This window comes from Drosophila bipectinata, chromosome 4 (assembly GCF_030179905.1).
Source record: "Drosophila bipectinata strain 14024-0381.07 chromosome 4, DbipHiC1v2, whole genome shotgun sequence".
NCBI classification, from domain to species: domain Eukaryota; kingdom Metazoa; phylum Arthropoda; class Insecta; order Diptera; family Drosophilidae; genus Drosophila; species Drosophila bipectinata.
In genome coordinates this window covers 5,119,643-5,137,658 of record NC_091740.1, presented here as the reverse complement: position 1 = coordinate 5,137,658, position 18,016 = coordinate 5,119,643, and the positions used below count along the sequence as shown (strand labels likewise).

At 37.5% G+C, this 18,016-nt stretch overlaps 1 protein-coding gene across 1 annotated transcript in view; it reads left to right on the top strand.

The window, feature by feature from the left end:
- The window catches only part of unc-13, a gene marked incomplete at its 5' end in the record, with an annotated part of 135,131 nt that overhangs the window by 24,883 nt on the left and 92,232 nt on the right, over positions 1–18,016 (top strand). The window contains one exon of the mRNA XM_070282486.1: positions 12,895–13,036. Coding sequence (XP_070138587.1) covers positions 12,895–13,036 — 142 coding nt within the window. The remainder of the gene's footprint in view (positions 1–12,894; positions 13,037–18,016) is intronic.

Below are 18,016 nucleotides of genomic sequence, written 5' to 3'. Positions count from 1 at the left end.
TGCCAAAATAATACGACATGCCAATTTTATAAGGATCGGCAGACTATATCCTATAACTGCCATATAACTGAACGATCGGAAATGACCCAACTTTCGTGTTTTTGAAGATAGAAAGCTTGAACTTGGTACATATTTTATTTTTGGTCAGTTGATCCAACCTACCAAATTTCATAAGGATCGGCCGACTATATCCTATAGCTGCCATATAACTGAACGATCGGAAATGACCCAACTTTCATGTTTTTGAAGATAGAAAACTGGAACTTGGTACACATTCTATTTTTGGTCAGTTAATCCGATAATAATTATATTTTATTGTAATTAATTGGTTTTATGATGATATTCTCATAAGGATCGGCACCCTTTATCCGATGTTTGCGATATATATTCGCTTTTAACTGCAAGGGTATATCAACTTCGGCTCCGCCCGAAGTTAACTTTCCTCTCTTGTTTTTTATCTTTAATTTTGTCATCCGCCATTTTGCCATCCGACACGTCCGTCACTATGTTCCTCTTCCTCATAGGAAAATTAATTTAATGAAAAAAATTATTTTTACAACAATAGTAATAGAATGAAATAAAAAATAATAATAATAAAGTAAGTATAAAAAAGAAATAATGAAAAATAATAAAAGTAAATATTATGAAAATAATCATAAAACTAAAATACATTTTTTAAATATTGAAACAACCTCCACTCATGAAATCAAACCCTGGACCTCAAGGGTAAGAAGCGTAAGAAGCAAAGATGTTACATTCTAAAAATAGAATTCTACCTTTCCCTCTCTCATCTGCCAGTTGTTTGTCGTGGAACCCGCTCTCAAATGTTTTCATTTTTACGCGGGTTCCACGACGCGGCCTGCTAATATGCCGTAGAACCCGCTCTTATAGAGATTTTTACAGCGAATTCCACTGCGAACTGAGGCGATTTTAAGGTGATTTTAAAACACATTAAAAAAATAAAAATATAATATAAATAGCAGGGACTGCAAATAAGACTTATGAGTTCAAAAAAATTTAACGACAAAAAAGCTTTTGTGGGGAGTGGGAAAAGGACACATATACCATTTTTTAACGGTGAATCCAGAAACAAAATAAACTTTTATTTCAATTTCTATTGTTAAAATTGAAATATAACTCTTATTTTCGATTTTTATAAGAATGATTAAGAATAAGAATTATTTTTCAATTTTTATAAAAAAAAATAAAAATAAAAATTATGATTCAATTTTTATTAAAAAAATTGAAAATAAGTGTTACGATTCAATTTTTATTATAAAAATTGAAAATAAAAATTGAAATCGAATAACTTCTGAACCGAGTGGACTATTAAAAAAACCAATTTCAAATGATGTATCGAATGTCCTTAAAGGACATAATCAAGGATTCCTTAATAATTCCATAAATAACAGTGTTCCTTACAAAAGGAAGACTCGATTATGTGAATTATGTGAAGAAACATTTTTTAATAATGGCATCTGCAATGACAGTATTACTCTTTATTAAAAAAACAGGTCCTAAAAATGTTTTAATCAAGGATTCCTCAATTATTTAATTTATTTAGTTATATTTCTACTAGAAATTTTCAAGTGTGGGCCAACCATGTAAAAGTACACACAGAGTTTCTTAAAATTATTTCGATTATATTGAAATATTTGTTGTATTAACTTCGTTTCAAGCCAAAGCTTATAAAAATCGCCGAAATATTATTGTTCGCTTTGCAATTTTTGAGTGGCTATAAAAATAGGTTCTAGTGCCGCCAACAGCAGGTTAATTTCCTTCCAATTTAATTCCGTTAACTGCAATGTTTCACTTAGGTTTTCTTTTGAAAACTCCTTGTATACGCATACGTTTTTCAACATAGTGTACGTTGAGATCCACCTTGTTGGAACATCCAAGAGGATGGGGATGTATCCATAATTTTAAAATAGTATTGTAATTTTTAAGTGTAATGTTATGCATTTAATTTGTTTACCTATAAGTCGGAGTTCGCTATTCATGACATTCTTGCCATTGTCTGAAGTGACAGTGTAGACTTGCTCCTATCTTATTTAAAACTCGTTCCGCACATTTTCAATTTTCATGCTTCATGCAGCTCAATCACGCCAAGCGTCTTTACTTCAATGCGGTGGTCTCGATAGTATTGGACATTGATTCCCAATTTACCCCTGTTGACCCACACTAGAAATATAACTAAATAAATTGAATAATTGAGGAATCCTTGATTATGTCCTTTAAGGACATTCGATACATCATTTGAAAGTTACTGCGCCACAGATCATAAAAATGTAAGCGGTTTTTTAATAGTCCACTCGGTTCAGAAGTTATTCGCATTCAATTTTTATAATAAAAATTGAATCGTAACACTTATTTTCAATTTTTATACCCTTGCAGAGGGTATTATAATTTTGGTCAAAAGTGTGCAACGCAGTGAAGGAGACATCTCCGACCCTATAAAGTATATATATTCTTGATCAGGATCACCTCCTGAGTTGATATGAGCATGTCCGTCTGTCCGTCTGTCCGTCTGTCCGTCTGTCCGTCTGTCCGTCTGTCTGTCCGTCTGTCTGTCTGTTTCTACGCGAACTAGTCTCTCAGTTTTAAAGCTATCGTCTTGAAACTTTGCACACACCCTTCTTTCCTTTGCACGCAGTATATAAGTCGGAACGACCGGGATCGGCCGACTATATCCTATAGCTGCCATATAACTGATTGATCGGAAATGGTATAACTTTGGTGTTTTTAGAGTTAGAGAGTTCAAATTTGACATGAGTGCTATTTTTGACAAAACATTACGACATGCCAAATTTCATAAGGATCGGCCGACTATATCCTATAGCTGTCATATAACTGAACGATCGGAAATGACCCAACTTTCGTGTTTTTGAAGATAGAAAGCTGGAACTTGGTACAGATTCTATTCTATATTCCGGTTTTAACTGCAAGGGTATATCAACTTCGGCTCCGCCCGAAGTTAGCTTTCCTTTCTTGTTTTAATAAAAATTGAATCATAATTTTTATTATACCCTTGCAGAGGGTATTATAATTTTGTCCAAAAGTGTGCAACGCAGTGAAGGAGACATCTCCGACCCTATAAAGTATATATATTCTTGATCAGGATCACCTCCTGAGTTGATATGAGCATGTCCGTCTGTCCGTCTGTCCGTCTGTCTGTTTCTACGCGAACTAGTCTCTCAGTTTTAAAGCTATCGTCTTGAAACTTTGCACACACCCTTCTTTCCTTTGCACGCAGTATATAAGTCGGAACGGCCGGGATCGGCCGACTATATCCTATAGCTGCCATATAACTGATTGATCGGAAATGGTATAACTTTGGTGTTTTTAGAGTTAGAAAGTTCAAATTTGACATGAGAGCTATTTTTGGCAAAATAATACGACATGCCAAATTTCATAAGGATCGGCCGACTATATCCTATAGCTGCCATATAACTCAACGATCGGAAATGACCCAACTTTCGTGTTTTTGAAGATAGAAAGCTGGAATTTAGTACAGACTCTATTTTTGGTTAGTTGATCCAACCTACCAAATTTCATTAGGATCGGCCGACTATATCCTATAGCTGCCATATAACTAACCGATCGGAAATGACCCAACTTTTGTGTTTTTGAAGATAGAAAGCTGGAACTTGGTACAGATTATATTTTGATCCATCCTACCAAATTTCATAAGGATCGGCCAACTATATCCGATGTTTGCGATATATATCCGGTTTTAGCTGCAAGGGTATATAAACTTCGGCTCCGCCCGAAGTTAGCTTTTCTTTCTTGTTTTTATTTTTTTTTATAAAAATTGAAAAACAATTCTTATTCTTAATTATTGTAATTAAAACTGAAATTAAGAGTTATATTTCAATTTTTGTCAAAAAAATCAACAAATAATTTTTATTTTAAAAATTATAACAATTACGGTCCCTGGTTAATAACATTGACACAATCGACATTTTGTGCGCTGGCTTCGAAACGAAATCGCACGCACACATACACCCGTGTATGTGAATGTGTGACACGCATACATACGAAGATCAACTGAAACGCTGGCCAACCAACTGAAAGCATTTAATGAGAGTATGAGCGTAAGATGAACGAACGATGAGCGTAAGAAAGAGATTAAGAATTCGCTCTGCGGCCTGCTGGGGTCTTTCGCAAGAAATTAAGAGAGAAAACTCTCTTCTGTCCTATAAGAGAGCGAAAAACTTTTTTGACCCCAAGCAGGCAGCTGCACTACGGTACCAGCCGCCCCACTTCAACACGATTGGAGGCCAGAATGGAGGCCATGTTCGAGAGAATGATGAAAAAAGTTATGGGTCAAATGACCCAAATGATCGCCACTGTCTGCAAGTCCTTATGCAAACGGGACTAGACGTCACAATTTGGATCGCCAACGGCCTGGCGAAAAGCAGGCCAGCAGTGGAGCTCTATTACTTTTTAAATAGATTTAAAATAGAACAAGGAAGGAAATCTAACTAACTAAAACCGGATATATATCGCAAAAATCGGATAAAGTTGGCCGATCATTATGAGAATATCATAATAAAACCAATTTATTACATTACAAAATTTAAAAAAGTCCCAAACTTCAATCTTGAAAAAAAACTTAAGTTGGTATATTTACCAAATACCATTTCAGATCGTTCAGTTATGTGGCAGCTAAAGGATATAGTCGGCCGATCCTTATGAAATTTGGTATGTCGTAATATTTTGTCAAAAATAGCATTCATGCAAAATCCGAACTCTAACTCAAAAAACAACAAAGTTACAGAATATCCGATCAGTTATATGGCAGCTTAAGGATGTAATCAGCCGATCCCGGCCGTTCCGACTTATATACTGCAAAGTAAAGATGGGTGTGTTTGCAAAGTTTCAGGTCAATATCTTTAAAAGAGAGAGACTAGTTCGCGTAGAAACAGACAGAAAGACGGACATGCTTATATTAACTCAGGAGGTGATCCTAATCAAGGAGATAAATACTTTATAGGGTCGGAGGTGTCTCCTTCACTGCGTTCCACACTTTTGACCAAAATTATAATACCCTTTGCAAGGGAATAAAAAAGCCTGATTTGAACTCGTTTCACTCTGCACATCAGTCAAGAAATCTTTCACTCGGCTATCCTTCATTCATTGTCACGCAAAAAATTTCTTAAGCTTAACTTGTCGCGCTTTGGAACCCGCTCGTTTCAGCGGTTTGTATGAGATTTTTGTTTTTATGAGATGTACCATCTGTGAACTTTATAATCTTTGGTAGTACCCAGGGTGAACCCAGGCCCCTGATAGCTTAAGGGGCATAATGGTGAAATCTTTACTCCCCGCTAAAGCCTCGTGCTTATGATGTAGAACCTCTTTGTTCTGGAAGGAACAACCTTTGCGCTTCTTCGCAGCATCCTCTTTTAGCTTGACAGCAGATCTATTAGCTTCGGCTCCAGACTCCATTGCGTTATTTGGCTAAAACGCAAGGATATGTGTGGCGACTCTGGTACATTGTCTGGCGACTCAACGTCTCTACTAGTTCTAATTTGTAAACCAAATATTTTCTTGCAAGAAACAGTTCATTTTTTGAAAGTTTCCGAAAAAAAATCTGTACGGTTCGCGGTCCCATCCAGTTATCCAGGTGAAGGCAACTACTCCGCGTGGAGCGATATCCATGAGGTCTGTTAGATCCTTAATTGGGACGCACCTCCTGTGCCACTACCCAGAAATATTGGGCTGGAAATATTTCATCTGGGCCTAGAGATTTAAAGGGTTTCAAACGGTTTATCGCGCAATTATTAATTTGTGTCTATAAAATTTAAGTGCTACTTGACTAAAGTTCTTTTGAAAGGTAATATTACAAAAACCTTGGGGTTGAGTGAAAAAATATAAAATTGAGAGTTCTGTAGGGTTTAAACAAAAAGCAAGTCTCTGTTGCCTTTAACTAAATAAGTACTTGGATGTCCAAAAATCCATCGTTCTCAGCGCAATGGAATTTTTTTTCATTTTTAATGTGTGTCCAATCAAATGATATTCTGCATTGCGCCTCGCTCAATATCCAGCCATGAGATGAGTGGTAGTCACTCAAAGCTTGGACTTTGGAGCAGCGTTGGCGGCTAATTGTCAAGAGGCAAAATCGAGGCTCACAGGAGGATCACATTGGCAGGAGTCGCCCACTGTTCCGCTGGAGCCGAATGACGCTTTACCGTCGGTCCTTAAGATTCGTAAAACTTGATCAGCTTGTCCTTGCAGTTCAATGACATTTTGTAGCATCCAGGTTTTTGTTTTTCCGCGGTAAGTATCGTTGACCACTACATCTTTCAGGCGGCCACGCACAGTTATGGATAAAATTGCGTTCAATTACCAAGGATACTGCTCCGATAATTTCATTCTTCCGCGTATCCTCAATTACAAAGTAAATAGAAAGTAATAGAAAGGTTCTACGGGAGAAAATGAGTGGATTCCTATTTATAAAGATTCCTTTATGGCTTAATTTATTATGTCACTTACACTGACTTTAATTGATTTAACTCTGTTAACCACATGCTCATTTCAAGTTATTTTTTTTTTTTTTTTTTATATGAAGTTACTTCCTGTAGTGAAGCGAGAGGCCTCCGAAGTCCCCTGAATGCTTCTGCAAAGCCTTGTCCAGGCATTCCTCTTTGCCTTGTTATACCGATTGTGGTCTTATTTGTAAGCCTCCGAAGCTTGTAGATTCAAGAGTGGCTTAATTTATTATGTCACTTTTTTTACTTTTACACTTATATTTTCAACTTAACTAACAGTCATATTGACTGATACGGAGTTAGACGGCCCTAAAAATCGATTGCTGGGTTGGGAGGTCGTTGCGTCTCAGGCGGGATACGCTAGAAACCCGAGTCAATCGCCGAGCGAGAAAATTTGGGTGCGAAGACAGTTTTTCTTTGTATGACTCTTTTTGCTTCTGGATTTCGTCTTTCACTGCGAGGATGCCCAGATCCCGGTGGATGTTTTCAAGATTTTCAACTATTTCAAGATAGTTCTCAAGATTTTTGATTGTGCGCGCTGTATGATGTCTATGTTGCTGCTGCTCGCGTTCCCCCACAGCTGGGAGCCATACGTCCAGATTGGCTTTAGGACTGAATTGTAGAGTAGTAACTTGTAGTCGAGGCACAGTGGCGATCGTGAGTTTAGGCTGCTGGTGGAGGCTGCTGGCTTTCAGTTTTAGGTGCATCTTTTTGCATTCAATGTGCTTACGCCAGATAAGTCGTCTATCAAGGTGGACGTTACTTCGTTAGCTTGAGGGATCTGCATACCGTTTAGTAAAAGCGGAGGGCATGTTTGTCTAATAAGAGTAAACGTTATATGTTTACACTTTTGTTCGTTTATTTTAATGCGCCAGTCGGACAGCCACCTTTCCACTATTGTGAGATGATTAGCCAGTTGGGTTGTTGCCTGCGTTGGGCATCTGGAGCTACTAAGGATAGCGGTATCATCGGCGAACGTCGACGTTGTTAGATGTGCGCTCGTAGGAATATCCGCAGTATACAATACTATAGACACGGGCCGAGTGCGCTTCCTTGTGGAACTCCAGCTTCGATGGTGTAGTCGCCCGAAGAAGCTGCGTTGCATCTCACTGAGAATATCCTATTGTAGAGGTATGATTCCAGTAGCTTGTGGGTGTATGTATGTTGGCAAATACATTTTAATTTTGTGCATGAGGCCGATGCGCCAAACTCGGTCGAAAGCTTGAGATACGTCGAGGAAAATAGCGCTGCATTATTCTCGCTGTTCGAAGGCTGAGCGTTTTTCAGATGTTAATCTGTTCACTTGTTCGATGGTTCCGTTGTTTTTTCGGAAGCCAAATTGGTATGCCGGTATAATATTGCAAGCTTCCAGGTGTAGTATTATACAAGTTAACAAGCATTTGGGTGGGCCCTCCACAGGGGGTAGTTTGTGCTTGTTGGCGAGAGATTCTGGATGTACTTCAGCTGTGCATTTTCTTCCTGTTGGTGAAGAGCCTGGTCGAGTGATCGGGTTGCTTCCTTAAGGCGTTGTTTTGAAGCTGGTGATCTGCTGTTTTGCCAATCGCGACACGTGCGCCTATTTTCTCGCACGAGCTGTTCGATTTGCTGATTAGATTTGAAGTATTTGTTTCGGTCTTCTTCTTTCCCATGGGGAGTAGAGATTTAAGCTGCCGCAACGAGTACTTCTTTCAGGGCGCTCGTAGTGTAGTCGATGTCCGATTCCATGTTAAATTCCGGGCCGAGTTCAATGTGGGCACTCACGTGCTTTTTGTATTTTAGCCAGTTCGTTTTTGGCGTCGTCAGGCTGAAAGGGTGTTCGGTTATTTCTGGGCTTTGAAGAACCATTAGAATCACAGGCGACTGGTCTGATGATAAGTCCGAGACTGCTTTGGCACTTATTAGATTGCGAGGCATGTTTTTTATGTGGGGTATATGTTTCCCAATAAGGTCTGGGAGCTTTCGTGAGTCTGTTGGCCAGTATGTGGGACTTCCAGGGGAAACGTAGTCCAGTTTATTTTTCACATTTATAATTGCATTGTACAATTTTCTTCCTTTGGGAGTCACTAGACGTTATCCCCAGTGCGTATGTTTGGCGTTGTAGTCTCCTGCGGCTATAAAATGATCCCCAAGTGAATTGTAGAAGTCCATAAATTGTCCTTCCGAGATTGAGAAACGAGGAGGGCAGTAAACGGCAGCGATTGAAAAGATTCCGTTGCTTGACTGAATTCGTATCGATGTGGCCTGCAACTAGTTTGTTGCAAACCTTTTGTGAAAATGATGTTTAATGCGTTCTCTGATTAGAACTCCGGTTCCGCCGTGGGCTGTCCCATCTGGATGATCTGTCCGGTAGATTGTGTAGCCTCTTATATGAAAGTTTTATTTGCTTGTAAGATGCGTTTCCACCAGTAGCATAACGTCAATATAGTTTTCGGTCAAGAATTGTGACAATTCTAGTTTATGCCGAGAGACACCATTGGCGTTCCACATTGATATTCGTAGCGCCTGCATAGATTATTTAGACTGTTGTGCTACGTTCAGCTGTATCACCATGTTCTGGTTTTGAACAAGCGTTTGCATGGTCGTTTTCATGAATGACATAAGCTCCATCAAACTTTGTTGGAGGGTAAGCATCATAGTTTCCGTGTTGCTGTGTGGCTGTTCTGGGGCCTGTTGAGCGCTTTGAGAGTAAGGCTGAATTGGAATTTCCCTTCCAGATCGTAGAGCCTCGGCATAGGAGAAGCCGTTGGTGGTGTTTAGTTTACCGAATAAGGATCTCGCACCTTTGGCGAAGAAGACTTCTGGCGTAGTTTTTGATGCAATGTACGCATTCTGTGGATTTTGGTTGCGCGTTGCGGTCGCTTGACGCATGCGACTTTTTAACTCCTTATACACCATACATCCTCTATAGTTTGCCGTATGGTTGCCTCTGCAGTTTCCACATTTTTTCACGGTAAAGTCCTTGTTTGTAGTGCAGTAAGCGGAGTTGTGGGCATCGCTGCAAACTACACAGACAGCCCAAAATGAGCAGTAAGACCTTGTGTGTTCATAATCTTGACAATAAGTGCATTGCACTGGACCGTTGCGTTTATGTGGCTCTTCAACAGTGATTTTCCGGTCCAAAAGATATTGCAGGTTGTAGATTGGGTGGACTTCTTTCTTCTTCAGCGACCTGCTTTCTGGCTCAAGCTCGACCTTGAAGAGGGGTTGTGGGTTTCTATCTTTATTTAGAATGTTAATAACATTTTTGGCGGCGAAGCCCTTTTCTTTAAGGGCGGTTTTTATTTCCTCAGCGGTAACATCAGGTTCTATTCCCTTTACTATTACTTGTACTATTACTATTACTAGGCCCTTACTGCTTTTCAGCTGGTACGTGTAATAGTTTTTCTGTACAGTGCCAATCTAATATAGATTGGAGGGGGCTTGGGTTTTTTTGCGGTGTCTTGGCCTGGTTGGTTTTTCTCAGCCTCCGCCAGTAGCGCAAATCGGTTAATAGTGGATCTGTCTGGTTCTTCATCGATCTTCAGGACACGGTTAATTTTTGTTTTGTTGCCTGCCGGATTACTCTGCGAACTAAGCTTGCGCTTAATTTGGATGTAGCGATCCATTCCAGTCTGTGTGGCCGTTACCGCTTTGGCACTTTCCGAGGTTGTTGTTTTTGTACTCGCTGTAGTCGTTGACGTCGCGGTACTTTGAGTTGCAGAGGTTTTCGCTGTTGTTGCAGAAGTTGTAGCGCTGCTAGTTGTTGTTTCCGATATTGGAGGGGGGGTTCTACACTGCGAACTCCATGACGCGGGAGTCGGAGTGAGCAGAACGGGTGAGCAAGACCGTGCCCTTTGGGTTTCAGCGGTCAGTAAAGCCGGGTTGCTTATAATCGCCGATTTTTCCACTACGGTATCGCGGGTTGAAAAGTAAGAGTAGAAGCCGTTTTTTTGGTTCACTGAACTTCTACGCTCGTTCTTTTGGTCGTTGCTCAATGAGCTCATTGCGTGGCTCTTATTTTTTTTTTGAACAATGCACTAGTTTTGGTTTAGCACATCACAACTGTTATAAAAAGCTTGTCTGTCACTTTTAATAAATTGTAGTTCAGCGTCTTTTCGCTTATATTGGGTTACCTCAGTTTTTTGATTAGCTGTATTACGGTGCAGTTTTCCCGGAGCTTGGACAAAGCACTCCGCTCAGTTCGGTAGTTCGATTGACTATGACTTACACTGACTTTAATTAATTTAACTCTGTTAACCACGTGCTCACTTTAAGTTACCTTAATTTTTTGTGTTTCCCAGCTGATCTCCTCAATTGCATTCGAGCCATTTCTCTTTTAAAAACTTTTACCCTTGGACCATTACTTTTGACACTGTTCATTAACGAATTATAAAGATAAGGTTGTTTTTGGTTTTATTAACAGATGGTCCAAAGAATTCAATAGCTCATATTTAACAAAAATTGTATCTTTGGTCTCCACTAACTTGTCTCCACTTACAAACCGTAGAACGATTCTGTGTGTCGTTTTCTTATTATCATTAATAGTAAAGTAGTCAGCAAACAGCGACCAACACGCTTAAAATTTAACGGAAGAAAGAAAGAAAGAATTCAGAAATTTTCGTTCCATAGTTGCTAGGGTTGCAACCCACGTTGGGAGACTCACTCGGCCACAGAACCCTTAGATAGCTCTATGGAATTTTACATAAACTGCAAGGATATAACTAATAACTATGACAAATAATAAGAAATTAGCTTTTATTTCACGTTTTATTTTTTTCTTGAATATCTTCTGAACAAAATTTCGAAACTGAATGGGTGAAGTACAGTAATAGAATTATTTATAGTATTTTAATAAGTAATATTTAAATTTAATTGAAAAAATATACATATGTAAAATATAAAAAAACATATAATACATACATATACATATGTATATATGTACTTGTATATATGTATGCATATATAAAAATAAGGTAGCTTTTCGTGTAGCATAGCTTTTAAATTAGTGTATAACAGGTTTTGACAGATCAAACGCACAAAATTAGAAAATATTGAATTCCTCACAATCACTTAGGCATGCGGCTCGACCCCGACGTGAACTATAGTCCACAGTGATGTACAACATAAATTTGTAAAATTTGTATTTTTATACCCTTGCAATTTTGGTCAAAAGTGTGCAACGCAGTGAAGGAGACATCTCCGACCCTATAAAGTATATATATTCTTGATCAGGATCACCTTCTGAGTTGATATGAGCATGTCCGTCTATGTGTCTGTTCCTAAGCAAAGTAGTCTCTTAGTTTTAAAGCTATCCTTTGCACGCAGTATATAAGTTGGAACGGCCGAAATCGGCTGACTTTATCCAATAGCTTCCATATAACTGGATATATATAGTATTATTTTTGGCAAAATAATCAACATACCAAATTTCATACGGACCGGACGACTATATAGCCGACCTATAGCTGACGTATAACAGAACGATCAGAAAAGAACCAATGTTTGTGTTTTTGAAGATAGAAAGCTTGAACTTGTACAGATTATATTTTTGGTCAGTTCATTCAGCATACCACATTTTATAACGATTGGCCGACTATGTCCTTTAGCTGCCATAAAACTGAACAATAAGAAATGGTATTTGGTAGTAATACCAACTTTGGTATTTTTGAAGATAGAGGCTTGCGATTTTTTTTAAATTTTTTTTTGTAAATAATTGGTTTTGTTATGATATTCTCATAAGGATCGGCCAACTATATCCGATGTTTGCGATATATATTCGGTTTTAACTGCAAGGGTATATCAACCTCGGCTCCGCCCGAAGTTAGGTTTCCTTTCTTGCTTTAATTGTTTTTGGTTTTTATTCTATTAAAAAATAGAATGTGCACCAACTTATAATGTGTAGTTCATAGTCTACTTACTAACAAACCTGTTTGTATGTACATATCTGTTTATGCCTATCAACTGAAGATTTAAGTTTCCAATTGAATATATGTAGATGTGTGTAAATACATATATGACAAAAGAAAAAAAAAGGACAGCAGTTATAAAATATTTCTGCTGACACGGACGATTCTTATTAAGCACATCCGATTTTTCTCTTCTTCTTTCTCCCTTGAAAATAAATTCTGAACACTTTAAAATTAAATATATTTCAAAATCTATTAATCTGCACTAAAATGTAATAAATGTATAATAATTGCATTCGTTTCAAACCCTTTAAAATTATTTACAAAATAATTATAACTCATGGAAAAATTTATAAATGAATAAATTGTTCTTTTCTTAAAAATTTTTATTATTAATTAACATGGCGATGATCGTTTTAAAAAATCGGATTTTCTTGCAACAAATTGGTGGATTTTTGGTGCCTGGTGTTGGAAACGAACGATTTGATACGTATTATATTTGACTTGATTTAACACAGTGATTTGTGCTCAAGGCCTGATAGCGAAGGATAAAAGCGGAACCAGTGATCCATATGTGACGGTGCAGGTTAGCAAAGTCAAAAAACGAACTCGGACAATGCCACAGGAACTAAACCCTGTGTGGAATGAGAAGTTTCACTTGTGAGTACTTGTACTGAAAAATTCAAATATTACTTTTACCGTATGTGTATTATGTATGTATATGTTATTTATGATAAAATGTAAATAACTCGATAAATAGAAGTCTATACTGGTCGATTTATTTTGCCTTGCACGCTTTTAACAAACAAAAAAATAGAATATTCTCTGAACGGATATAACGAGTCGTCAAGTGCAAAAATTTACCTTTTACTTAGTTATACCGGGTACTCGTAGAGAATGGGGGATATTATATTTGTGCAATGTATGTTATTATTGCATAGGAAGAAGGATCATCCCCGACCCCATAAAGTATATACACAATATTCCTGATTAGCATCAACAGTCAAGATTTTGTAGTCATGTCAGTCCGTCCGTCTATCGGTAAAAACGCGTATGAACGCGTAGATCTGGAAGACTGTTAGAGATAGAACAAACCGACGTGGACTCGTATGACGCACATCATTCTTATTTTCTGTCTTCGTGCTGCGTCGATAGTTTGGTCGTAGGGGGTAGTAAGGGGCTTCGGGTGTTTTTTTCCAAAGCAAAAATATTGCAATACATTGATATGAATTTAATGCATAGGTATGTTATAAGTGACGAATAACAAAAAAAAGGCTGGGAGCAAGGCGTTTCATAAGTTTTACTGTGTATCTGCGGCAGAGCTAGGCCAATGAAATTTCTTATGTCCCTGGAATAGGGCCTTCCCGAGCACTGGCTTAAACTTTAAAAAGTTGTTTAAATGTGGAAGGGAAATTCTACTATTGCCGTCCTTTCTTGTTTTTAGTTCCATTGTATTGAAGAATAATACATATTTATCCTAATAATACATAAAATGTTATCCAACCCATAAAACCCGGCCTCTTATGGCATTTATAAACATTTTTCTAATTTCAATCTCAGCGGTCTTCGCATTAGCCTTTGACATTGCTTAATCCTTTGGCTTTGAGGTTCGGTCTTGAAGCCCCAACCGAAATAAACAAATCAAACTTAAAGTAAACATCAGCTTCCGTTCGAATAGGATGCGATACTTACATCATGTGCTTACATTTTAAACAAATAGAAACTTCTTAAGGTTTGAGAAAAGCTATTGGCCGATGTTCTTTGGATCAGATTTAAGATTTGGCAGGCAGTCATATTTTGACCCGAGCCGAGATCGGTGACGGAAATAAAAGTTAAGATTAATCTTGTGTAAAGAATATTTCTTATAAAGGCTTATCATCAAATAATTTTGAAAAAATGCATATAACCTTGCGGTTATCGGTGGTGTTTTTTTAAAGACCATATTAGGCTAAGTCTAACTTGGTATGACCATAGTTAGTCCTTTTGCACAGGTCTGCTCATCGTAACCTTATTGCTGATGGCGTGGCTACCCCTATTATCTCTACAGGCAGCAGCTCCAAGATTAGGTCTAGGGCGTCAATTGGTGTGGTACAGAGCCACCCTGTAATGCAGACCTCCGTCATCCCCTTAGTTTGCCTAAAGCTTTCCCTACGAAAGGAGTTTCTTGGGGCAGCCCACAAGATCACTACCGCGTAAAATAGCATAGGTCTTATGAACTCCGTGTAGATCCATCCTAATATTTTTTTACGGTCTTGCATGGATTAGCTCCTAGCCCGCTTTTATCTGCCCATGCTAAGATAACCCTAAGTTTGTCCGTTATGCGATCGCAAAGAGTGTGTGGACATTTCCCAGTGAAGGGGAATTCACGGGTTGGTCCCGAGAATATAAAAAAAAGTATTATTATTACCAACTACTGACTTTGTTGTGACAAACACTGCCGGGTCAGGCAGCAGACGCTTAATTAGTTTAACATTAGTTTATTATGCTTAAGTATGGACGTATCACCTTTGTTGGTCGCAAGACGACTCTTTCTCGGCCGCTGGACTTCAAAGGACCTATCTTAAGAGAGCTCTAGCTCCACAAGGTCTATTTCGGGCCGCCCTCTCCATTATCGAGAGCTTTAGCTTCGCTATGTCTAGTCGTCCCTCACTCTCTGTTCATTACAATAAGTCACTTCTTAGCAACGTAAACTGGTATATCACAAATAATGATCATCCAGTTTCATCTGCCTGCAGAATAAATAACTTATAACGTGCAATTGTTAAATTCGGACTTTTTATTCGTGCAATCCGTTACCGTTCTCGCTTTCACTTTTGTGGAATGCATAGGTGTGTGTCTCCCTCGTACTTAGATAAATCCCTGAACGGAGCGGGTTTGAACTTATTAGTTTATTAACTAATTCGGGCTCTTAAAAATGCTTGGCAGCTAATATAATATTGCACACATATGGTAATGTTTATGCCATTTTTAATATGTTATGAAAATGTGATCCATATTGAATAAAGAACAATTAAGCTTTTCAACGAAGAATTTCTCGATAACGCTTCTGGCTAATCCCCACAAGACAAGTTGACGTTGGAAAATAATAGGTTTTCAAAAAAAAATTTAATAGCTCTAGTATTGATTCAGAATTAAGCAGCTACAAAATTAATTTGAACTTACTCCAAAATAATGCGAAACTTTATTACAAAACCCGTCTCATCGTTTGAATTTATTTTTTTAAATCCAGCTAAAATGTAAATATAAACACTCCCAATTTGAAAAAATAATTAAATTTAACACACAGTAAAATCCTGATAAATTATTATTCAAACTTTTTGTTTTATCTAATTACTTCCACTACAAAAATCCCTTTAAAAAAATTGCAACACAAAGCCGAACAAGCGACCGGAAGCTAATTTACGACCTTGGGGATCAGACCATCCTTGGATCTCAAATCATGGACTCCAATGAGGGTTCGCCGCTAAGATACCTCGGCGAACGTTCTATTTGTCGACCCCTCTTGCGTTTTTGCATTCTGCATGACCTCTTTATTGATGTGTTGACAACTGCCGGCTTTTTTGACTCTTGCCTCACTCCCGCCATTGCCGTGTGAAAATCGGGCAAGATTCGTTTGTGGGTACCATATGAACATTTTCCGTTAAATGAATATAAAATTTAAAATGGCAAAAATTGGCAAAAATTGGCTACCGTTGGCAAAAATTGCGCTTCATTTACTTTCTACATATGCAGTTATAAGGAAAAATTAAGTGTCCCACACTTAAGGTTAAAGGTGCTGTTACGTGGCGGATGATGTAGCAAAGTAACAGTCCAATTTAAATTTTGTCAATATCATTAGCCTGTTATTTTAAATGTACACAGTTTCCCAACACTTAACTAGAAAGGCCGGCTATAGTTGATTTTCCCGACTGTATAATGCCCGGAACTTATCTTTTCCACACACTTTAAATAACCTTTCAAAAAATGTTTTTCATTCTTTTGCGCTTGGGAAAACCAAAGTAGGGAAACAGAATAAAAAGTCTTTAACTCCTCAAAAAAGTGGGCCAGAAGTTTGTTATTAAAACATTTCCAAAAAACATAAACGAACTTGCTCGGCAACAAGATTTCCGTTTCAATGGTGGTAGTGGAATTCGCACCATTTTGTTACAAACTTGATCTTCGCGGATACCATACGAGTTTAAGTTCCGAATCGGATAGTTTTATGTCTTATAGTTTCGAGAATTGAAATGTATATGTCTATATCTTCTCTAAAAGAAACCGGAAATGGGAGACTTGATAAAGCAATGGGATCCCCCGGGCTCATCCCGCATGGACGGTGCTTGGGAGACGGATGGCACTTTCAAAAAAGTCAATCCTGTTGGAGATACTGTCGAATCTTAATGTGCTAGAAAAACGATTATGCACGGTATTTTCTATTGTCTAAATATGCAAACACTTAACTTAAGGGGTTATATACAGTTGTACCGCGCAAAAATATGGATTTTTATCGATTTTTTTTCGACACCATAGAAAATATTTATGAAAAATGTTTTACCGAATTTGTTTAGTTCATGTTTCTGGGTACTGTATTAAATTTTTTCATAAAAAAATATTACATAACAAAAATGTTATAGCCGAATTCCCGGATCGTCTTATTCGATGGTGTCTTGCGGTGGACATGATTTCTCGAAAACGGTTCATCCGAAATCCAAAATTCAAAAAAGTTTAGTTAGTATATTGTATTGTCTAGTCCGTAAACGAGGGATTTTTAAAAATTTTGATAAAAAAAAAATGGCGACGTTTTTAACAAAAAATGTACTTTTTCAACGTATAAGATTTTCGTTTTTTGTGCTTTAAAAAAGGAGTTTTCAAAAAAATTGAAAATCCCTCGTTCACGGAATAGCTAATATCATAATAAATAAGTGGTCAATTTGGTGTTGATCGGATTAGTAGTTTTTTAGTAATCGTGTCCACCGCAAAGGTAATTTCCCAAAAAAAAGATTCTGAGATAATCGCGTTTAAAGTTTCAAGTTTGTTCAGGATTAATATGCAGATAGTGCGCTATAAATAGCTACAGCTTCGGTTCTAATGCTCCGATCGTTATGAATTTTTGTGAGAGTATTCCCAAAAATATACTTAAAGAATATGCAATAAAAAAAAAATCGATTTTTTCATATATCACAACTGTATATAACCCTTTAAACCCTGTTGAAAAAATATTTGCAAGAACATACACTTAAAGGTCATTAAATCGATATAAATTATTCATCAAAGGTTTTCGAGTTATTAGCTTTTAATAATTTTAAAACTACGAATGCTCATGTGTATGCAAATACAAAGTAAAAATTATTTCTTAATTGGAAACTCAAGTGGAATGGGTAGACAATGGAGTAAGAAGATATGAGTTAGAAAAAAAATTTCGAATGACTCCAAACATTATGAAGCCAGTGGTTTGTAATTTAAAAGATATGCAGTTTCCCAGCACTAAAAACAAACAAATGGTACAACCGCCATTAATAAATGTGAATAGGGCTTTAGTCAGATACATATCCAATCTGTCTTATTTTATGTGTGTTATTCCATCCAGACAACATTCAAAAAGTCGGTTAAATGAAATCGATTATTTATAAACCCAGCTTCTAACTATCAAACTACTTTTGT